We start from the raw sequence: 24,281 nt of genomic DNA on the forward strand, positions 1-24,281 counted from the left end.
TGAATTTTTAATAACACAAAATTTTCTTTCAACCAAACACACTTTTTTCCCCCTCACTTTAAAGTGGCTCAGGAAAATCTTGAATTTAATGAAAATGTTGTTTTAAATTGTAATGAGAAAAAAATTGAAAACTCATTCTCCCTTCCCTGTCAGGTTATTTATATCTTATCTAAAATAAGCTTTCTGATACATTTTATCAGTATAAGCCATATTAACTGCGTATCTGAATTTTATCTTCTAGCTGTTGCGAAACCAAAGATTTTCAGCTTCCTTCCATCATGCAGTTGAAACAGTTGTCAATATGTTAATGCCACACATCACTCAGAAGTACAGAGACAATCCAGAGGCTTCAAAAAATGCAAACCACAGCCTTGCTGCCTTCATAAAAGTAGGTACATGGGTGACTTGGGTTTTGTGATTACTTTTTCTATAATACGTTTCATCATAGATTTTATAGAATTTTAAAGTCAACTTATATAAAACTGAGTGTGCATAATGCTTTTGAAGTATAATTCTGTGATCAGGTTAAAATGCACTGAAGTGTGATTTGTCTTCTGTATTGAAATGGCCATCTGTTCAGAAGTTCAATTTTAATGAATTTGTATTTTATCAAAATTTTATTTCTTATTGTTTCATTTTCCCTATTCAAATATCATCTTGTTACCCTCTAATCCAACAAAATCTTCATGCACTGAGTAGTGTTTTATTTACATATATTTTGTATAGACAGGCTTACATTGTCTCTCTTTTTTCAACCAATAAAAACTAGCAGGGAGAAAAAAGGATAGGAAGTGAAATGATAGATAAAACTACTAGTGGCATGTCATTTTTGTTTATGCCAAGATATATTTCTTATCTTCCAGCAGCTCTTTTATTTGTAATTTGTTTACATTCTGAATTCTAAGGAAAAATTTGTTATGCATATGTGTATATATGTGTTTATTTTGTTTTGTTTTTTATATCCAAACTGACTGAAATATCAATAATTTGTTCAGAAAATTAACTAGTAAAGTACAGAAATATAATTACTGGGCACTGAAGCAGTATTTAATCAGTTCTATCTTGTTTTCTTCTTTTTGTTTGCTTTTTTTTCCCCCAGAGGTGTTTTACGTTTATGGATAGAGGTTTTGTTTTCAAGCAAATCAATAACTACATCAGCTGCTTTGCCCCAGGAGATCCCAAGGTATTCTGTTTTTAAACAAAATGGTTTTAGGAGTTGCTTCTTGTTGCATGTGGGTAGAGTCCTACGTTAAGACTTCAGATTTATGTCTAGCTACATTTAAGCATGTTACTTAGAAGTCTCTACGCTATGCCTATATATTTTTTTTCCATGAAATCACTTTTTCATATTTTGATTCCCATCTCCAGTTAGAACTTCACCACCGTAGAGCATATATACTGCCCAAGGATATGTATTGCCCTCTAGAAAAAGCTAGAGAAAAGGCTAACATTGGAAGTATTTGATGTGTTCTTTGATTTCTGATAAATTTCTATCAGTTTATTGTAGTGGGAAGAACATGTACAAGTAGTACAAAGAATTTCTTCTGTGAATCCAAACTTCTCTTAAATCGGTATATAATATGCTACAATATGCTATATGTTGAAGCAACTTCAGAAATAGTAGGATGTAATTAGAACATACCCAACTGTCAAGTATGAGTTGTTCTGAAAGTATATTTTGATGAGCTGCAGAACTTTGACAGGTCTCCATCTCTCACGCTGCAGGATTGCGAGAAATCACCCTTGTGTGTAAGAAAGCGGATTTTATAATGTTATTCAAATCACTGCATCAGTTGTTTAATTTATACTTTAAAATTATTTTTGCAGACGCTTTTTGAATTCAAATTTGAATTTCTCCGTGTAGTCTGTAATCATGAACACTACATACCTCTGAATCTACCAATGCCATTTGGAAAAGGCAGAGTTCAGAGATACCAAGGTAAATTCTTCCAAAGATGTGTATGCTGTGTTTCTTAGATGTTGCCATTTTAAATGGAAGCCTAAAGTTTAAATCTTTTCCTTTAAATTCAGAGAATAGTTTAGGTAGAATAATCTGTACAAAGTATCTAGTCATTAAAAGATATGGTAAAGTATGTTTTTGACTCTTGCCTCCCTTTCCTGTTCTGATATTAAGTTTTGAGTAGTAATTGAACTTTCATCAAGGTGATAGAACAAGATTTTAGAGTAAGAGCTAGACAGTGGCGTAGAGCTTGTATTAGTCTTTGGCTTTTTCCTTTTATTCCTAAAGGAGCAGCAAAAGTAGAGAAAATAGTGGTTCTGATTACACAGTAAAGAGTGATGTAAAATCCTGTTCCCTGGTGACCTAGGATTTTGGCCAGAATAAAAGACCTTTATCTGAAATCTTTCTGGCCCTGTTTTGGCATCCCGAGGAAAAGAGATTTCAGGTGATGTGGCTGGTTCTTACATGCATTTCAAGGAGGACTGTAGAAAGCCTGTGCTTCTTTCTTATTTAACGGATTCCTGTATTGGGAGAGCTTTCAAAACTGAGAATGCTTTTGGATTAGAATGTTTTTTGACTACTCTGTTGAGCAGTGAAAGTGAATGTGAGGAAATTCAGCTCCTGAACAGCTCCTTAGTTGATATTTTGAACACACGTAAATTTTAATAAGTAAGATTTTTAAAGTAAACTTTCTCTTAAGTTGTTCTGTATTTCTTGTGTTAAATAGTAGATTATTTTGTTATATAAAATACTTCTTAAATGTCGCAGTCTGACTTTACTCTGTCAGATTTGCTTTGTTGGTTTTTTGTATGTGCATATGTGTCTAGATAATATATATTCATCTCTGTATGTGTCTTAGCATAGATTTATAGTTACTAACAGATATTATATACTTTGTGAAATAAAATTACATTGTAATGATTTGAGTTTAAAAGTTCTTTAATAAAATGTTCTTTAATCCCAATTCTAATTCAATCAACGCTAAATATGTAAATATTTGGAAATTGTAGTACTTCTGATTGAATGTAGCAAATAAAAAGTCCCCTATATTACAGTGCATTTCTAATTTACATATATTTAAGCTAAATTGAGAAAAAATTGCTTCAGTTGAAGTGTATGAGGCACATGTTGTCTCTTACACTTCTAGTATCCTAGAAGATAGATAATGATGAAGGAGCTCAAAACTGCAGTACAGAAATCTAAAACTGCTTAATCTGTGTTTGGCTTGTAGCCTTTCAAGCTTACTAACGTGGGTCTGAACTACAGAGTAAAATCTAAATTCTTCTTCTACCACATGAATAAATTCCTGAAGGATAGGATGTTCATAGCCTTTATGTCCGGTGTGCCTTTTCAGTGCATGAATACAGATTTAAGTTTAATAAGACTTTTGCATATTGGATGGTATTTTAAGAATACATAATTTGAATATATATATATTCATATGCTTATATTTCTCTATCTTCTACTGATTGAATATAAATTGCAATTGTTTAATATATGCATAATTATGCAGTTAAGTGGGTGTACGTGAATATTTATTATATATACAAATGTCTGAACATGAATTTGTCAATAACTTTTGTGTTCAGCCTTAAGTTAATTGACAAATTAGTTTAAATTATACCATTCCTTACATGGAATTTCTGCTTTATTTTCAGACCTTCAACTGGATTATTCACTAACAGATGAGTTCTGTAAGAATCACTTCTTAGTGGGGCTGCTTCTAAGGGAGGTGGGAAATGCCTTGCAAGAGTTCAGAGAAGTGCGACAGATTGCTATTAGTGTGCTCAAGAATTTGATGATAAAGCATTCTTTTGATGATAGATATGCTTCCAGGGTAAGTGTATTTCTGTGTTGGTAGTACAAAAATAAATACTGAGTGCGCACATTTAGAGAGCTTTTTCTTCTTTCACAAAACCTATTAACTTACAGCCATGCTGTTTCAGTTCAGACTGTGTCTGTGATGAAGATGCATGGTGATTGTAGCAAAAACAATTTGCAGACCCCAATACTTTTACCAAATAAGACCCCAAGGCATCTTTTTAGAATAATTACATTTATTTATTATATTTTGATAGCCGTTTTTTGATATATTTTGGTAACCATTTTGTTTAGACATATAATGACTTTTTAAAGCTCTTACTTTCGTTAAGTGCTAGCTCTTAATATTTGGCAACTGTCCATACATCATCTACTGCTGGTAAAGTGAATATAAGAAAGGTGCTGTCATGAGTTTATCAAGCTAACATAAGATTTATTTACTTGGTTAGTCTTAGCTGAAATCATATTAATGTAGGTTTTTTTTCTGTATTATATTGAAACAGTAAATAAAATGTGTTGACCAAATTATAGTGAATACAGAGATGACCACTACTTTTGCCACTCAGGAACATACGAATGTGGTCTCTGGCTTGACAGGTATTAATTAAATGCTCTTTTTAAACTCTACTTAGGTCCATCAAGCACGAATAGCCACTATGTATTTGCCACTCTTTGGATTGCTTATAGAAAATGTCCAGCGAATCAATGTTAAAGATGTGTCTCCATTCCCTGTTAATCCTTCCAGCAATGTGAGTGACCATTTCTATTTGATATTCTGAATTATTTTTGTCATAATTTTGTGGTAACATGTATATAAAATAATACATACTTCCAGGAAAACGTTTCGTAAGTGTCAGAATTCTTTGAGTTTATTTTCCTTGCTTTATACTAGATTAAAAAAATTAGTTACATTTTATGATTTTGATTACTGTTCCTCTGATCCGGCTATGTTATGCCTGACATAAGGGTGGCTAGTTTGATCCTACATTGAATAAATGCATCATAACTTGTTCTTCAATTGACCCTTTGAGGACTTTGGGAGAATGTCAGTCCACAGGCTAACACAGTATGTTTCTAATGTCACTTGATTATCATACCATGCATACACCAGAGGTACAGAAATAGCAAGATGTTACTTCTGTCATTCTATTAAAAACTGTAGACCTTACAGGATTGGAACTGGTGCATGTTCTTGACTGCTCTAACAGGAGCAACTAAAGAAGTTGAAGGAACAGTGTTGTTGAAGTGTTTTGTTTTGTTTTGTTTTTTAAAAAAAGCCAACAAAAAAAACCCACAAAAACTAAACAGGAGTATACTGAAATATTATAGTTGTACACAATTATTGAATCTGAGATTTAATAATTAAAGAATTTATTTTTATTTTTTCCATATTTTACTGTGAACCATTTGCCAGTTAAGAAAGAGAAACTCACAGTGCCTTTCCAACAACAGAAAAATGTGGATGTTTAAAATAAAAATAATCTGGGTCTTTTGGAATTATCTGTATTACAGTGGAATACTCAATTGTATGGAATACTCATTTTTTCCGTATTTGCTGAACTCTTTTAAGTTAGAGGCTATCTCAGACTGCTGGAATTATCTGAATGTCCCATTCCATGCTTTTTAGGCATAGATAATAGAAATTAAATAAGAAAGGAATATATTCTAGGAGGTTCCTGGAGTGTGCGGAAGATTACTTCCTGACACAGATGGTAAGAGAGCCTGCTAGGGGAAGCACCCTATTAGGCCTGCTGTTTACAAAGAATGAATGGTGGGAGACGTGGTGGTCAGAATCTGTCTTGGACGTAGTGACCAAGAAGTGATTGAGTTCTCTGTTATTGACGAAGTCAGGAGGGGAGTCAGCAAAACTGCTACCTTGGACTTCCAGAGGGCAGACTTTGAACTTTAGAATGTTGTCTGGGAGAATCCCTTGGGAGTTTGTCCGGAAGGGCAAAGGGGTCCACAAAGGCTGGACATTCCTCAAGAAGGCATCCCCGTGTGTTGTTAAGATGAGCCAGTGTGGAAGAAGACCAGCCTGGCTGAACAGGATGCTTTTGCTAAGACTCCAGGGAAAAAAGAGTTTACCACCATTGGATGAAGTGTCAGCCAACTCAAGAACAGTACATGGATGTTGCTAGGATTTGCAGAGGGAAAATTAGGCAAAAGCTCAGCAAGGGCATAAACTGTCCACTGTTGTAAAAGATAAAAAATGCTTTTACAAATTCATTAACAACAAAAGAAGGGCCAAGAATAATCTCTGTGTTTTATTGGATGCAGCAAGGGACATCACCACCAAGGATGATGAAAAGACTGTGGTAGTTAATGCTTTTTTTGCTTCTGTCTTTAATATTCAGAACAGTTGTCCACAGGGTACTCATCCCCCTGAGCTGGAAGTCAGGGATGGGGAGCAGAATAAACCCTCCGTAGTTGAGGGTTTATTCTGCTCCGGAGGTGCTATTCCACCTGGACTGTCACAAGTCTATGGGGCTGAATGGGATCCACCTGAGGGTACTGAGAGAGAGCTGGCCAAGCCACTTTGCATCATTTGTTAACAGACCTTATCAACTGGGGAGGTTCCAGACAACTGAAGACTAGTGAATGTGACACCCATCTACAAGAAGGATCAGAAGGAAGATCTGGGAAACTACAGGCCTGTCAGCCTGACATCGGTGTCAGGGAAGGTCTTGAATTGGGAGGAAGTGCTGGTGTGCCTTAGGGTAGGAAGGCCCTACAGAGGGATCTGGACAGGCTGGATCAATGGGCTGAGTCCAATTATATGAGGTTCAACGAGACCAAGTGCTGGGTCCCGTACCATGGTTACAATAACCCCAGGCAACGCTACAGGATTGGGGTACAGTGACAGGAAAGCTGTGCAGAGGAAAAGGATCTGGTGGTGCTAGTTGACAGTTGGCTGAACATGAACCAGCAGTGTGCCCAGGTGGCCAAGAAGGCCAGTGTTGTCCTGGTTTGTATCAGAAATAGCGCAGTCAGAAGGAGCAGGGAGTTGATAGTTCCCCGTACATGGCACTGGTGAAGCTGCACCTAGAGTACTGTGCTCAGTTTTGGGCCCCTCACCACAAGGAAGATAATGCAGCACTGGAGTGTGTCCAGAGAAGGGCAGCACAGCTGGTGAGGGTCTGGAACACAAGTCTTATGAGGAGCAGCTGAGGGAACTGGGATTGTTCAGCCTGGAGGAGGCTCAGGGTAGACCTTATAGCTCTCTAGAATGACCTGAAAGGAGACTGTGGCAAGGTGGAGTTCAGCCTCTTCTCCCAGGTAACAGTGATAGACTGTGAGGTAATGACCTTAAGTTGTGCCAGGGGAGGCTCAGTTTGAATATTAGGAAGAATTTCTTCTCTGAAAGAGTGGTGAGGCATTGGGACAGGCTGCCCAGGGAAGTGGTGGAGTCACCATCTCTGGAGGTGTTCAGGAAAAGTGGAGATGTGGAACCTAGGTACGTGATTTAGTGGGAATGGTGATAAGGGGTTGACAGTTGGACTGGATGATCTTTGAGGTCTTTTCCAACCATAATGACCCTATCATTCTATATACTAAATTCTGCATTAGAAAATAAAGTATGTATTACTAACTATACTTATAATGTTGGAAAACAATAATAATATTTTCTTTTTCTTTTTTTCCAAGCAGAGTGCAAAGGATGATGGGCTTAATTTGCCGACTGCAAATCAGCTAGTAACACCACAAAAATCAGTGAACACACTGGATAATAACCTTCCTAAAGATCTGTTTGGTGTTATCTCTGGCATTGGTAAGCACTTAAAAAAATTAAACCAAAAAAGGAAGAAGTTTTCTTTTGTTACTAGAAGTAATTGTCCTGCTTTTTGAGTATGTACTTGTATGGAACTGTAATGCAGTCAGTTATTCTGTGCGATCCAGAATTCAGTCTGCAAGTAAGATATATTCGTGTTTTTCATTTTATTTTATTTTGTTTTTCTGTTTGAAAGTAAAGCTGTTCTTTGGAAATAACTGCTTTTTTTTTTGTTGTTCTCCCCTCATCAAAGTTGGTAGTTCTCCACAGGCTGCAGAGAAATAAAAGACTTGCCTTAGTCACTTACAGCAAGAGTGCCATAACCCATGGTTTTGTAAATGACCACCTTTATGTGGAATGCTCATTGTGCACACTTGTGGCTATGCTCTTTTTTTACTTGTTTTTCTGTTTATTGTTATCTGTTATGATTAGTTGCATCAGTTACTAGTCAATTAAAAAAAAGATGAGGAAGAGAAGGTTTCTGCAAACGTGTCTTTCATGTAAGTGTGTACATATTGATAGATCTGCTTTTAGATACATCTGTGTGTATTTCTACATAAATGTGCAAGTGTGCATATGTATATATGTACATATTCTGCTGAAAATATATCAGTTGATCTTCATTAAAAGTATTTAAATGGAATTATTTGTCTTCTTAAGAAATATATACATACATAGTGAGTTTAGAAGTCTGACTATAGAGTGACTTTTTACAGTATATGCATTGTTTGAGACTTTTGTATTTTGTTTTGTTTAGCTTCTCCATATACCACTTCAACTCCAAATATTAATTGTGTGAGGAACGCTGACTCAAGAGGCTCTCTTATAAGTACAGACTCAGGAAACAGTCTTCCCGAAAGACACAGTGACAAAAGCAATTCCCTTGACAAGGTAAAACAAACAAGCAAACAACAAACAAAAAAACCCTCAGAAACAACAACAACAAAAAATACCCACAGAATTGTACTCCTGAAATTTCAAGTTAACTTTGGTTATCTCCACTGGGACTGGGCTTTCAAGAATAACTTCAGAGCAGTGTTTTACATAAGTTTTTATTTTATCTTTTTTCTTTTGAGGAACATGCACCATATGAGCTCTTCTAACAGTTTTTATTAAGCTGTTCTGCAGAAAATGCAATCCGATTTTCAACTTAGAAACATAAGCAGACAGTTGTTTTTTCTTTTGCTTAGATAAGGGCATGAGGTTAAGAGCAATAAACATTGCTTGTGAGAACTGAACTCTGGTTACGTGAGATTTTGTGGAGATCATCACTCTATCTGTTCAACACACAATATATGTAATTTTGTTTTTAAATCAATTCCTGTGCATTCTCTAAGTGACTTATAGTAGTTTGACTTTTCTAAACCATTTCACTTTGAACCTGTTACAAAGTAGGAGTTTTGGTTCTGGTAGCTATGAGTTATTCAGTCGTGTCTTTCTAGAGCTTGTATTTATGCTGATCACATTTCATTTTCTTAGATCTTGTTGTGCATGTCACAACATGATAACTTTTTCCCTTGACCCTGACATGCCTTCGTGTGGCAGAGAGAGAAGCTTCTCAGAAGGCACTCTGCTCATGCTATGCGTCCTAATGGAGGAGAAGAAGAAAATTCTCACCCTGCAAAGAAAAACCGTGTTACTATGGATTTTTCGCTTCTGACAATTCCAGTTTTGCCAGAGAAAATTATGCATGCTGCTTTCTCTCTTCAGTTACAAGAAGTATTTATTTTTTGTGCTTGGTATAGTTAAGCTTCTGAGTGAAGTGTGTGATCAATAGTTTTGCCGCTTCTTTTGCAACAGTTGAATCTCAAGGCAAATAGGTACAAAACAACCGTGTAAATTACCAGTGAATTCCAGACCTGTAATAGTTCATATACATCATTTAGTTAAGTCAGAACTATCCAGTTAGCTTAACTATTAGCAGAATTTGAGTCTTATATTCCTTAACATAGGTATGTCTAAATATTAATATAAATATGTCCTCTTTGACTTTCTTTGACAGAAATGCCTTGGGCACATGCTGTTGCTAAATGGCAATACTGTCATCTATTACTTAGTTTTCGTGTTGTTAATAACTAATGTGCAGTGTTTTCACTAAGTGAAAGGGTTTTCAAAGGAGTCAAAATCCTTTGAAAATTCTACTCTGGTCTGCCAATTTAGGTAACAGAGAGATTATGTTTTGCATGCTGTTAACATCTTACGTGAATAATACTTAATTCTGACTTCTTATTCATTGCTTTCTGAACTTTCTATTAGATCAGTTGTTCATTGCATGTATCTTCAAATTTTTGCTTGTTGCTTGGTTTTATTCTGATTTTCATTCAGAATAGCCTGTAGAACTAGCCTCGTGGAAACAGAATTTGCTAGAAACTATTTTTATTTTAATACGGTCTTTCTTTATATGCTACTGAGATTATTTTAAACTAAACTTGTAAGTAGCTATAGTACTAATTTTATCTGTGTACATTTTCAGCTTTTAGAGGGAATTCTATCTCTAAACAGTATCAAAAATATAGAAAACTCAAAAATCAATTTCTGCTCTGTCACCCATTAATTGCCTGCTCTATTTCAGTTTGCATAAAACTGTATAGTAGTCTTCCCTATTCACTGAAGTTACTGTATTTATCTAAGATGAACAGTTTGTGAGGCCTTTAGAATCAGGAGTAATCAGGTTTATGCAGGTGTCCATTTCCTCCTAAATTAAAGTAATTTCTGTCTAGTGTTAATTATAACATCATGTGGTTTCACTACATATCCATACAATGGCTAGTATATGAGAGATTGCATAGATTGTTTTAGGATAGCGGTTCTTTCTTTTTACATGGGACATCACAAAGGGCTCAGTAGTCAATTGATGCGTGCGTTGCAAAGTGTCATGGATTAGCATGTCTCTTGCTTTCAGTAAGGAGTGTTCCTGGAAGGACTGTTCTGCACTTGCGGTGTTGGCACTCAGTTTGTGAAACCAATGTGCTTTTCTCCTTCAAGTCTATGTGTTTTTATTTTCATTTTTATTTTTGTTTTTGTTTCTCTAATTTTGAGATGAAAGATTACCTCATGCTGGTATGTGCCCTTAAAAAGTTAACGAGTCCAACATTATCAAGCTTCTATGTAGAAACTGTTGCATAGATCAATTATACCAAAATGTTGACTTTCCAGAAAATAGTTTGAATGACTGGTTCATCTTCCATTGGGATAAGTGGTCTCATATTGGAAGGGAGGAATTAGGCACTGAAAAGGGCAGGATATATCCTTTAAATAAACATTCAGCTTCATATTGAGGATTTTATAACACTTTATTATGTAAAAATGATTATTTTACAAATAGATAATTGCCTAAAGCTCAATTTCTATATTCTCAGTTCAGGTTTTTTTTTCTTTTTGTAGCTGTTTATGCAGTAAATATTTTGAAAGTTGACATGTTGTCATGTATTTTTTTTTGGGGGGGGGACAGAATTTCTGAATTACTTCAGTATTCGGTGCTACAGATTAGCTTCTCACAAGTGTAGGAGCTGCATAAATGGGAAGAAAGTTTTTTTTTGTTGTTGTTTTTGTTTTTTTTTAAGGCAAGGGCAGATTATTTATTAGTAGATGGTCTTCCGGAATGCCCATTATTCCCATACATGTACGTTTTCCTTGGGATTCTTCATTTTTCAGTAGAATTCTATGGAGTCAGGTCTGCCTACAGTTCAGCATAAAATCTTCAAAAGCAAAGGAGCATATATGTGCTGCCTAACAGCATATATTCTTAAAGTATTTCAACTAAGCAAAAAGGGCATGCCTCGATTTACAGTCACTGTTGGGTAACTTTTACGTCCTTCTTGGGGGAAAATTTGTGCAAAGAAGGAAATGAAAATAAACAAAAGTAGAGAGGTTTAATTTTGTATACTTCACGTGTACAGTGTGTTTTAGTGGCCTATCTCTATATAAAACATTTTTGTCTCCATTCTGAGATCTTTTTTCTGTTGCAGGAATTTATAAGGCATTTTAAAATATTTTTGTTCATTATCGCTTTAGGAACCTTTCAGCCAAACTGTTTATTTTCTTTTCAGAACCAACAGAGCAGCACTTTAGGCAGTTCTGTAGTTCGATTTGACAAACTTGACCAAGCGGAGATCAAGAGTCTGCTCATGTGTTTCCTTCATATCTTAAGAAGTATGTCAGAAGGTAGGTAATTCCACCTATTTTTCGTAAATGTGTAATGATGTATTGGATTTATGCACATGACTTAATACCTTTTGTAACCTCACAAGCCATTTTTAGATTTTTGAAATCCTAATTATCTGAAAGCTAAGAAGAGCTTTCTAACTCAATGTTTTTTTATGCTTACTGCCTTTGTCTTATTTTTCATGGTTTTCATTTTCCTAGATGCATTGTTTACTTATTGGAACAAGGCTACAAAATCTGAACTCATGGACTTCTTCACAATTACAGAGTAAGATTTTTTTTATGAGTTTATCATAAATCATACATTTCACTATGCTGTTAAAATCTTGAGCACGGACGTAAATGTATATGTGTTACTCTTCATTATTTGAAGAGCAATACCATAGTAATATGGTATCGTAATATGTAATATGGTAAAAATACCATAGTAAAGAGTAATACCATAGTTTCTTGATTAAGAAATCTTTGACTTGATGTGCACAATTGCATGTCTGTCCAACTCCATAATAATTTCTGGAATTAGGCTTTGCAGAAATGACCTCAGAAGGTTCCTAAACAGTGAGTAGCACTCAGAATTTCATTGCTTGTGCAAGAGGAATGGACTCTCTCGTTGACCTGCCTGCATTCAAATGCATCTTTTAATGCAAACTTGTGGAATCATATGGCTGCATATGAAAATTATTTGAATCAAATAACATTGGAAACAAAGGGATATTAACTGTCTTCCTAGCTTTCCTCTTGCATCTTGGAAAGAAAATATATGATGAATCCATTATTTCTTATTAACTGCTACATTTCAGCCTATCCACATTTAGTATTATTTATTCATGAGAACAGACTGATAAATAAATAGAAAATGAGGAAGGTGCTATTGACTGGAAATGGAGCAACACAGAAGCCTTTCTGCATGTCTTGTTTCACTAAACTGTTTAAAGTTTCCATTGTTACAGGCTCAGTCACTGTAATATCAGTTATTAATTGTTTTATAATGTGATACTCAAAGTTCATTTTAGAAATATGTTACAAATAGTATTTTAATTCAACCATTGAGTACAGCTGGCATTGTATTGATTGTACTGGAGACAGAACTGAGCACGTAAATGAGAACAGGTAGTAAACTGAAGCATTTTGATATAATCCGTAATCTAAGATTACCATCACAGTATCAGTTTATGGAATACAGAACAAAATAAAATTCCCAACTTAGAATCATAGAATTTAGGTTAGAAAAGACCCTTAAAATCAAGTCCATGTCCTCTGGAAATGTTGTCCCTAATTGCCACATCCACACAGAGATTAGACCGGATGACCTCTAAATGTCCCTTCTAACCTCAACCATTCTGTGATTGTGTGAACAATTGAACTTGGTGTTAATAATTTTCTAATGTGCTCTGTTTTTTTCATTATTTGACTCTTCTAGCTTGTCGTTGCTAGACTCATAACTAGGTGTTTTGACGCAGATAAGTTGAGATTGGTGTGTTCTTTTTATACTAATACCGGTTTGACTAAAACATCAACCATTCATGATTGATTTCAGAGGACCTGTGTCTAGTTATTCTTGTCTGGGGACTGGAAAGTAATTTTAAGGGCTGACGAAATGAAGTGTCATGGCATAAGAGTTTAAAGTTAAACAACAACATAAGAAAGTTGAGTAATTCCAGTGAACATAAACTTATAAAGGCTTTTTGTGTTATTTCTCTGACTTTTTGTGTTCTCTATAGAGTATGTTTACATCAGTTCCAGTATATGGGAAAACGATACATAGCCAGGTACTGTGTGGAATTTAAATGTTACTGTCTTGTCCAATAAGAATAATAGCCTGTACAGTAATATAGCCACTAAAAGTAATAATGGATGCAAAACTCTGCTACAAATAAGTCATGTGGGAGTAAAAATGTTATTGTAAAATTATACATAACAGTTTGAAGTAACTTGTTACTATATTAACAATTCTGAAGCAGGTACCAACTTTTAGATAGGATACAGAATGGTGTGTGCTGTATTTATTATAAATTACTCTGAAATTCACCCATCCCTCCTCCTATCTTTCTACTGAAGATTTTTTCCTTGAAGTAATGTCTTTTGGGAAAGAAGTTTTATCTTTTTAATATTTCGTTGATTCTCTTGGCCATAAAAGCATGTCAGTTGAAATGTTATTGAAATTTAATAAAGTGTCTTCAGTGAAAGGTGAGTAGTAGACATTCCTACTCTGCTGTATTTCAATTCAAAGTCTGAAGTACTGCTAGGTACTTGTATAGCTCCCATTGGCAGCTGTTTAAGAGAAAATCTCAGAAATGTGTATGTAGTATGTATTTCTTTCAAAGAAATGCCTCCTATTTATTTCATGGAAACTACAATAGATACAAAAAGCACAATAGCACTGTTTGATAGAGCAAATTCTCAGCTACAAAACTACAATAGATACAAAAAGCACAATAGCACTGTTTGATAGAGCAAATTCTCAGCTACAAAACGCTATTTTTCAACATAGTCACCACCATTAGCTGTGCATTTTCGCCAGCGATGAACAAGAGCCTGCATACTGCACTCATAAAGTTCTGCACCAGTGGAGGTGACCCACTGTCACTGTTGCCACTGCTGAAACTCATCACCACCACCTCAGTGTATCACATCCACCATTTGGTCTCCAGAAACATTCAGTAAGCATCGATGAATGTCAGTGGGTGCCATTTTTTCTGCATGGAGGAATTCAGTGACACGCCTTTGCTGCATACACACTTCCATGTCAGACGCCATTTTGTCAGAGTGCCCCTCTGCTGCCATCTGTCACACGGCAACAGCGTGTAATGGAGCACTGGTGGGAAGGTTCAGCCTCTGCTGCTAAGCCACCACCACAACATCTGTCTCTGATGTTGTGGGCTAACATCATAAAATAGGAGGCATTTCTTTTGGAGCAGCCCTTGTACTTAAGTATTTGAATATATTTGCATTAGTGTGTTCTTTCATGCAAAGTACTTTCTTAATAGTGTCAAATATAGCGATCTGTTTAGGCCTCACACTGTGGTACACGTGGGGGTCCTGTTATAACTAAGCTTGTGGGGCTGAAATGCTGGTCCTCTTGAACTTGGTGGGAGAGTAATTGCAGACCTTGGATGGTAAGGTATTTTGAGATGTTTAGCTTTTTGGTTTAAGTTTAATGCTATGATGGTATGTGAATGTGTTTCTACAGACAACAAACATGACTACTTTCCTGGAATTTTTTCAGAGAATATCTTATCTATGTTTATACAACTCAAAAAATAAAAAAATCAGCCCCAAACAAATCTGTCTTTCTTAAGGCTTTGATTTTAACCTTCGTACTTGAAACTCTGGATTTACAGAAGTCTGTAATTTTTAGGCTTTTTGTAAAAAAAAAGATAAAAATATATTAAAAATAAAACGAACATCAAAACCAACCAAAAAAAAATCTTTAATTCCTTTGACTAGTTTTCAGAAAAGACTACCCTGCTTCCTTTTTGTTTACTGATTGCTTAGTTTGTGTAGTGCATGTCATGCTAAAAAAGACTTAAGCTATAGAAATCATCTTGTGTTCTGCAGAAGTACTGAATTTCCACAATTAATGTAGCTTTCTAGTCTTTCGTGTTGTTGTTACACTAAAGTATATAACAATCAATGCACATACTCCTAAAATACACAATGACACAGAATGAAAGGAAACAGGGAATTATTCAGGCTCTGGTTTTCATTTTTCATTAGCTCTGGTGGTGGTACACAGTAGGAATTTAGCCTGTACTGATTGCTAACACAGATCACCTTTCTGTTCTCTTCACTTGATTGCTGCAAGTTTAACAAAGTGTATGGCTCTTCTCCCTTCCTGCTTGGGTAAGATGTCCACAATAATACCTCAGTTAATTCCTTCTCCCCTGTTGCATGTACGCTTTCTAATTTTACCACCATGTGTCTTTTTCTAGCTTTTTTTCTAAAATTTTTACATAAGGTTTTGGGTTCCGAATATCTTCGGAATCTTTGTATTCTCAAATTTCTATGTTCGCAAGAGCTCTGATGTAAATTTAGCATTTCCAGAGCAACTACTTGTGTGCTTTTGCTGTCATGCTTTGAGATTTTTAGGAAAGCGTTTGCTGTGATGCTTTTTTTTTTTAAGCTACCTATTTTTGTTTTATAAGTAAAACATTAAATAGGTTGCATTATGACTCTTTAAAACTTCTTGTGCTGTAGCTGCTTAACTAACACTTCCTATCTTGCTGCTGATTGACATGTCTAACTTTTGCTTCTATCCCATTTCACCCATCTTGCAGGAACCAGGAGGGGTTGGGATCCATAGTTCATGATCGAAAATCTCAGACATTGCCTGTTTCCCGTAACAGAACAGGAATGATGCATGCCAGATTACAGCAGCTGAGCAGCCTGGATAACTCTCTCACTTTTAACCACAGTAAGTCTCATGACGTGGTAACATTCATCATCTTCAACCAGTACCACAACACCAGACAGGTCCCAGAGCCACACCAGTGCGTTTCAATGACTTTTATTATTCTAGGTCAAACGAATAACTGGAAAAAGTCGATGGTCTGTTCCCTGCTTTGTGATAAAACAATTAATGCTGGCTGGTGCCATAACATGGAGCATGGTTAACTATACTATATTTTAAAATCTTCTTTTTTTTCTTTCCAATTACATGCACTTCTACTGTGTTGGACACATAGTTACGGAATTTACTTGTTTTCTATTTGCTTCATAAAGCTTCATTTTTCCTCCCAACTCGGTCTTATGATTAATCTGAAAATAAAAATTAACACTTTGACCATATCTCCATGTTTTGACATCTCCTAAGGAGAAATAAGCTTCTTAGAATTTCTGCAGAGAATGTGAAACCCATGATTTAGTTTGTCTGGAAGTGAAAAAGCGTCCAATAATGAAGTGATTTTTCTGTTTTCAGTGTGAGAAAGATATCAAGTATTCTTGGAATTTCTGTAGACAATGGTAAGATTTAATCAGGTTGAAGTCAGCTTCTATAAGACTGCTGTATTGAAAACTAAATCTGCTTATGTCCTATCTTTTTAAATATGCTGCTCTTAAATTGCAAGTTATGCTGTATATAAAGTATTCTGAAGCACCATTTTGCAATCTTCAGCTTCAAAAACAATTAAACTGGTTGACTAATCCAGTAAGATAAACACTGGGACTGAAAAGAATGGTGTGCAGTAAAGCAGTTATTTGGCTTAACTGTATGTTCACTATACTCATTTCTTTATTTCCCAAAGCATATCTAACTGTCCCCTACAGATACTTAAAATCTTTTAGCTCATTATTTGTAATATAAAGCACTGGTTAACATAATTACACAAGACTCGCCATGCAGTTTAGTGGAAAACTAACAAGACAAAACAAAAAAACAACTCTGTTTATAAATGCACTTCCATATATTTTTAAATACAAAGCATGCAGTTATTTGAGTTAAATACTTCATAAAACTATATAGCTGTGGAAAATATTTTTTCATGTAAGCAGTCTACTGGTGCTGTATCAGTGCTGTGTCAGTTCTGCTTCTACACATTTTTACATGTTTTTTGATACACAAAAGAGCTTTCACGCTGTATGACTACATATTTGGTATGGTAAAATATTCTGTAGAGGAAGACTGATTTAAAAAAAAAAATTCTCTGGGAAATAAATCACCTGATTGCTTCTGGACCCCATGTGCAAAACTCAACAAAGTTGACTGATTTTAAGGACAGTGAGCTGAAAGATTTTAATGAATGCATGCTTATGTAAGAACAAACTTTCTGTTCTTTTCCAACTAGTTTGAAGGAATTATCAAAGACAGTGTCTCATTCACTTAGTTTTGAATTAAGTGATAGCAGTGTTTTTAATGTTGTACATTTAATAAATGTAAGGATGTTAGACTTTGTACTGACCGTGGTTTTGTAAGATGAAAACATGTTGCTATGAAAGCCATGTCAAATGCTAAATTGATTTTTATATCTTTTGTGTCTTGTTTTCTGACTTATAGTTTTGTGTTGTTGTCAGTCCATCTGTATTATGTATGTAGGGTATTTATAGAATCATAGAATCATTACAGTTGGAAAAGACCTCTAAGATCATCCAGTCCAGCTGTCCACCTACCACCAATATTTCCCACTAAACCACGTCCCTAAATACTATATCTGCCCTTTCCTTAAACACCTCAAGGGATGGTGACTCCACTGCTTCCCTGGGCAGGCCATTCCAGCTCCTGACCACTCTTTCAGAGAAGAAATGCTTCCTAATTTCCAAAATGAACCTCCCCTGGTGCAACTTGAGGTCATTACCTCACTGTCTATCACTGTTACCTGGGAGAAGAGGCCAACCCCCACCTTGTTACAACCTCCTTTCAGGTCACTGTAGAGAGCGATAAGGTCTCCCCTGAGCCTCCTCTTCTCCAAACTGAACAATCCCAGTTCCCTCAGCCACTCCTCTTAAGGCTTGTGCTCCAGACCCTTAACAGCTTTGTTGCCCTTCTCTGGACATGCTCCTGGGCTGCAGTGTCATGTAGTGAGGGGCTCAAAACTGAGCACAGTACTCAAGGTGCAGCCTCACTAGAGCTGGCTCATCTCCCTCATCCTGCTAACTACACAATTTCTGGTACAAGTCAGGTTGCTGTTTGCCTCCTTGGCTGCCTGGGCACACTGCTAGCTGTTCAGAACTTTAATAAATCTTCTAGATAACCTGTATGCTCACACACAGTAAGGATGTATCTGATGTAAATCATTGCTCTTGTGCCAAAATATCGTGATTTTAGAAACAACATTGTAAATGTAATTTATAAACTTAATCTTTCCCTTTCTAATTTATCTAAGGAAATGAGCTGATATCACACTATAGGTAATATTTCAGATCTCTGAGGAGTTTCAGTATAGTTTTGTGACTAAATGTGAAAGAAATTATGACTTTTATTGAAATTTTTGAAGCCTCGGAAGAAACAGGAAGGTGGATCTATATGTGTATCATCCGTGTTGGAGGAGAGGGGGAAACTCAGTATAACACAGTGACATACAAATGTGCATAAGAAGAGACATACTTTGATCTGTAGTAGCAATTTACAGTTATTGTCAAGCTCAGTCATTAAAGATTATTCTATTTTCAGAGTTCTTAGATGGTTTTAAATCCATGTTTGTATGCATATCCAGGCAGATCTCCATATCATATATGGTAAATCATAAAACTGAGTTTTACTTTGTTTGCATCCTGCCCAAAACTTCTGCAATAATGCAGTGTAATGGAAGGCTAGTTTATTTTAAATTATTTATGGAAAGAAAAAATTTGAACTGTCTGGAATCTCATGGATTGATTACAGCTTCTACTCAGATGGGTAGAATATCATGAGTTGGAAGGGACCCACAAGAATCATCAAGCCCTACTCCTGACTCCACACAGCACCACCCAAAATCCAAACCATGTATTTGAGAGTGCTGTCCAGATGCTCTTTGAGCTCCAACAGCTTGGGGATGTGACCACTGCCCTGGGTTGCCTGTTCCATGCCCACTGCCCTCTGGTGCAGACCCTTTTCCCAGCACTGAACCTGACCCTCCCCTGACGCAGCTCCATGCCATTCCCTCAGGTCCTGTCACTGTCACCAGAGAGCAGAGATCAGTGTCTGCCCCTCTGGACCCCTCGTGGGGAAGCTGTAGTCTGCCATTAGGCCTCTCCTTAATCTCCTTTTCCCTGGGCTGAACAAACCAAGGGACCTCAACTGCTCCTTGTACGTCTTGCCATCTAGACGTTTTGTCATCTTTGTAGCCCTCCTTTGGAAGCTTTCTTAACATTTGTATGTCCATTTTATGTGCCCCAAAATACACCCATTGTGCTGTGGTGAAGCCACACCAGCGCAGAGCAGAGCAGGACAATCTCTTCTCTCATCTGGCTGGCAGTGCTGTGTCGCATGCACCCCAGGGTATGGTTGGCCCTTTCAGGTGCCAGGGCACAATGTATTCTTGGTGTTTGTTCATTTTGCCATTGATCAAATCTTCAGGTCCTGTTCTGTGGAGCTGATCTCCAGCTTCCCATCTCCCATTCTGTACATATATCCAAGATTGCCCCATCCCAGATGGAGAATCTGTCACTTGCTCTTCATACAGTTGGTGATTGCCCAGCCTCCTATTTCATCTAGATCTCTCTGCAGGGCCTTTCTACCCTTGAGGGAGTCAACAGTCCCTTGTAATTTAGTGTCATCTGCAAGCTTTCTCAGTATACGTTCAATTCCTGTGTTGAGCTCACTTACAAAAGCATTAACAAGAACTGGCCCTAAAATGGAGCCCTGATGAATCCCCACTTCTGGCTGACTGCCAGCCTGATGTAACCCCACTTATTACAACACTTTGAGTGCAACCTGCCAACCAATTGTTCTCTCATCCTATTGTGTACTTGTCTAGCTGTGTGCTGGACATTTTGTCCAGAAGGATGTGTGAGAGTATTGAGACTGATAGGCCTGTAATTACCAAAGTTGTCTTTTTTACTCTTCCTGAAAACTGGAACAACTCTGGAACATAGGATTTACAATAACCTTTTATCATATCTAGAAGAGCAAACAAATTATTTCTTGAAACAGTATTTTTCCTGTTTAAAAGTGGAGTTTTCAAAATAGTCATCATCTCTTGATATCTTTAGTGGTACCGAAACTATAGGACTACTGGTCACCCAAAGGTGACTGCTATGAAAAAGGATTTTTCTTGAATTTATTGTAGGAAAAGAATACTTTTACAAAAAGGAAAATATTCACAAGTAGCCGTTATGTTAAAACTTGCTTCTAAATATTGGTTGTTCCTTTCTGTCATTACAGAGGTGAAGGAGGTAATGGAACTGAAATCATAAAGAAAATACATGGGAAAAGGAAGAGGTGGAGGCAGGGAGAATATCAAATATGTATAGGAAAGAGATGTATACTTCCTAACAGAAAGCATGTGTAAATCTGCAAAAAGTAGTGGTTATTCTGGCTCCTTTCCATGCAGAATACGCTAGTGCAGTCTGCCAGTCTTTTTTTCCTACACTTTATAGCTTTTTTATTTGCTTGTTTCAAGTTCATTCTTCATAGTTTTGTTCTTAAAAACAAACACCATGACTTTTCTTTTTAAGCTACTCCTAACGGTACGTCTACTTAGTCTAGATAAAGGTAGAGGGAAGAAAAGTCTCTTCAGTTGCATAGTTCAGCTAGGGTAACAAAGGGCGCAGAAAGAAATGGCTGGGTGACAGCTTAAAAGAACATCATCTCTTCTTGTCTTAGCCTCAGTGAGTCCAAGTTATACTTCTCATTGATTTAGTGATGCTAAGTTGACTAAGCTGATCTAACATTGTGATATGATCCACACCAAATTTGTGTAAAGCTGCCAGAACGCATTTGTCAATCCAGTTCTGAAAGATCAGTGTTAGAAACATAAACGACATATTTTAACCATTGCTGAAGCATGCTATGTTTTTTAAATTATCTGATTGCATTGTAGAATTAAAGGCAATAAAATATTTTGGTTACATATGGAGTTACTGCGCGCTATTAACTGCAAAGCATAATTACTTCCTTGGGTCCTCAACTGTGTAAAAGTGCACGTATTTCTTTGGTGTTTTGTATTTTTATAATGGTTGAATTTGAGATCATTATAACGTCACTAAATTACCAATACATATTTTCAGCTGTAACTCCGTGCTACTGAGGCATTTATTTTATATGTATGTATGTGTATATGTATGCATGTAAGTATATATTTTCTACATATACATTTGTGCATATACATACATATATATGAAACATCAAACATTTTAATGTTTTCATTGCTATTATTGCTTCTGTTGTTGACATTTGTACTTTATTTTATAATCTTGTGCAAATTATAATAAAATAATTCTTTGCATATATTTGACAAATATTTAAATGGATATTAATTATTTTTCTGTATTGAATATTAACTCCTGACAGGCTTTATATTTGTTAATCTTTTCATAGTTCAGCAAGTCTTTTGGAAAGAAGATACATTTAAATTTGTGTAATAAGCACTTCCACTTTAATTTTTGTAGGCTATGGCCATTCAGATGCAGATGTTCTTCACCAGTCTTTACTCGAAGCAAATACTGCCACTGAAGTTTGCCTTACAATTCTGGATACTCTATCATTATTCACAATGGCTTTTAAGGTTTGTCTTTGACTCAGTGTTAGCATCTCCTACAATTACACTTCAGAAAAAATATTTAAAAAAATATTTTCAAAAATTTATTTTAAATTTTATAGTGTACACTGTAATACTATAACTTGGCACTTTCTAGCATTTCTGCTATTGTATTTCATTGTTGTGGTGTTTAACAGCTCATAACCTGTTGCAGCAAAATGCTTTGGCTTCAGTTACACACTGCACACAGACTCTTTATTGATCATCAGTATGCTGTTGGAAAAGCTCCTTCCTCATCCTAACTTTCTAAAAATACTTCTGGAAGCCATAGTGTCTACTTAATATGAGAGGTGAAACTGTATTTTGTATGTCAATACCATAATTGATATTTGGATGCGCTCAGGCTTGGGCTTGTATATTAAACTTCATCTCTTCCTATATGAAATCATTCGTCAGTTAACAGCAATTAATGTGTTCACTTTTTCTTAACTTTATTTCAATTTGTCCACCAATGAGACTTATTTTTTTTAGTTTTATGGGCTACTGTAGCTTTTCTGTGTAATCTTTTTGTAGCTCACAACAGTATAACTTGCATTTCCCTCTTGCCTGTTTTGTTTTCAGCGTTCAGAAATACTGAAAGTGAAGCTGTAAAATCGAGGGATGATAGCTCTAGCTTGTTTCTCCCCTGGTTTGAGCATCCTCTTTGATCACAGTCCTTGATTAAAGATTCAAATTTAATGCCTTATGTTTAATCTGGTTACGAAAACATGAGCTTATTTATAATGAAAATCCTTTTGTTAGTAATTTAATTAGAAAGTGTACAGAATCGTCTCTGTCCTTGGACCATATAACAGAACTGAAAATGAAGATACCTAGTTTTAAAATCAGAGGAATGTGCATTGGTCTTATAGTCATCAGCTGCCCATCTTGTCTTTTAAGGTTATTAATATGTAGTCTGTTCAAAAAGTGGTTAGGAATAGTTAGGAAGGTAGACAGGAATAGTCTGCAAGAAAGGTAAAGCAGAATAGTCTACAAGATCCAAACAAAACAGGTAGGAGGACTGGTAATTTCTATTCAGTGAACTGTGCTATTATATATGTAATACAAATCTGCTTCCTTTAGGAGTAATTAGCATGTTAAATAGAAGTCCAGACAATTTTTTTCTGTTTACAGTCATCTTTCACCAGTGGGGATCATATCTCTGCTTTTTGTTATTGAAGGGAAATCAGAAGTTGTGTCTGCTTCTCTGTAGACTTTTAAATGATCCTTTGTGAATTCCTTCTGATCAAGGTTGTTTGAGTGAACTTCCTACCTCTGATGCTGGGATAAGTGAAGAAAGGATGTTATATCAGTTTCCTGAAAAGGATGGGGATTTGTTAGAAAACAGTTATTTTGCCATAAATTGATAAGCCTAGCATCTTTTAGGACATGAACTTAGCTGTTTAGGTTTGAGTCATCTGTATATTGTTTGGCTTAAGCCAACCAAAGTGTGTCAGTACTTTGCATGTGCTTCTTAAAGAGCTTGATTTAACTAACAATTGCTATAACTTATCATGTTTAATAAGTCTATTTAGAAGCCAACACTTTCTTTATAAGCAAGATGAATGAAATGGTAGAAATATCTAGTTAAACTTCAGTTATGCTTGTATTATTAAATAGTAATACTATGCAGATAATAATCAGTAATACTATTCAGATTTTCTTATTGATGTCCTGCTTTTTTAAAATCTGTGTATGTTTTTAGAATAGCGCAAAATGTATTGTAGTATAAAATTCCTAAATTCTCACGATTGATTTAAAGAATCAGCTGCTGACAGATCATGGACATAATCCACTAATGAAAAAAGTATTTGATGTATACCTCTGCTTCCTGCAAAAGAATCAATCTGAAACGGCACTGAAAAATGTTTTCATTGCTTTAAGGGCACTTATTTTTAAGGTAAGAAATTTTAAAATAATTTACCTCCAAGTACTTATCCAGATTTATAGCTAGAAATGTACTATCTAGAAGTTTAAGAACTAAAAATTCCATATTAAAATTCGTAAACGGCCTGGAATAATTATTCTTTGAACGGCTATAAAAATTATTTTGTTTTGTCAACTACTATAACTGTCTTATTTCAATTGTTTGGAACTATTAATATACTTGTATTTTTCTTAACGTGCTTATTTTGTCAAGAACAAAATGTTAATGAATACCTTCTTTCTTTTCTGCTTTTTTCCTCAGTTTCCTTCTACGTTTTATGAGGGCAGAGCTGATATGTGTTCTGCCCTGTGCTATGAGATTCTCAAGTACTGTAATTCCAAATTGAGTTCAATTCGTACTGAAGCTTCACAGTTACTGTACTTCTTAATGAGAAATAATTTTGATTACACAGGAAAGAAGTCTTTTGTTAGGACACATCTGCAAGTTAGTATACTTTCTTAATTTTGGGTTTTTTTTGGTGTTTTAAAA

At 35.7% G+C, this 24,281-nt stretch overlaps 1 protein-coding gene across 11 annotated transcripts in view; it reads left to right on the forward strand.

The window, feature by feature from the left end:
• Nucleotides 1–24,281, forward strand: part of DOCK9 (dedicator of cytokinesis 9) — a 126,605-nt gene that overhangs the window by 84,203 nt on the left and 18,121 nt on the right. For 3 of the 11 annotated variants that reach the window (XM_021416241.1, XM_021416220.1, XM_021416249.1), the window contains exons 28-41: nt 242–388; nt 1,100–1,183; nt 1,828–1,939; nt 3,619–3,797; nt 4,414–4,530; nt 7,427–7,550; nt 8,308–8,441; nt 11,600–11,714; nt 11,916–11,982; nt 13,436–13,483; nt 16,061–16,128; nt 21,738–21,853; nt 23,628–23,765; nt 24,054–24,236. In XM_021416241.1, the coding sequence (XP_021271916.1) occupies nt 242–388; nt 1,100–1,183; nt 1,828–1,939; nt 3,619–3,797; nt 4,414–4,530; nt 7,427–7,550; nt 8,308–8,441; nt 11,600–11,714; nt 11,916–11,982; nt 13,436–13,483; nt 16,061–16,128; nt 21,738–21,853; nt 23,628–23,765; nt 24,054–24,236 (1,632 nt within the window). Of the gene's footprint in view, nt 1–241; nt 389–1,099; nt 1,184–1,827; nt 1,940–3,618; nt 3,798–4,413; nt 4,531–7,426; nt 7,551–8,307; nt 8,442–11,599; nt 11,715–11,915; nt 11,983–13,435; nt 13,484–15,991; nt 16,129–16,632; nt 16,677–21,737; nt 21,854–23,627; nt 23,766–24,053; nt 24,237–24,281 lie in introns of all 11 variants that reach the window. The other 8 variants (XM_021416203.1, XM_021416185.1, XM_021416210.1 and 5 more) reach the window with 5 other exon arrangements.

This window comes from Numida meleagris, chromosome 1, assembly GCF_002078875.1.
Source record: "Numida meleagris isolate 19003 breed g44 Domestic line chromosome 1, NumMel1.0, whole genome shotgun sequence".
Classification (NCBI taxonomy): domain Eukaryota; kingdom Metazoa; phylum Chordata; class Aves; order Galliformes; family Numididae; genus Numida; species Numida meleagris.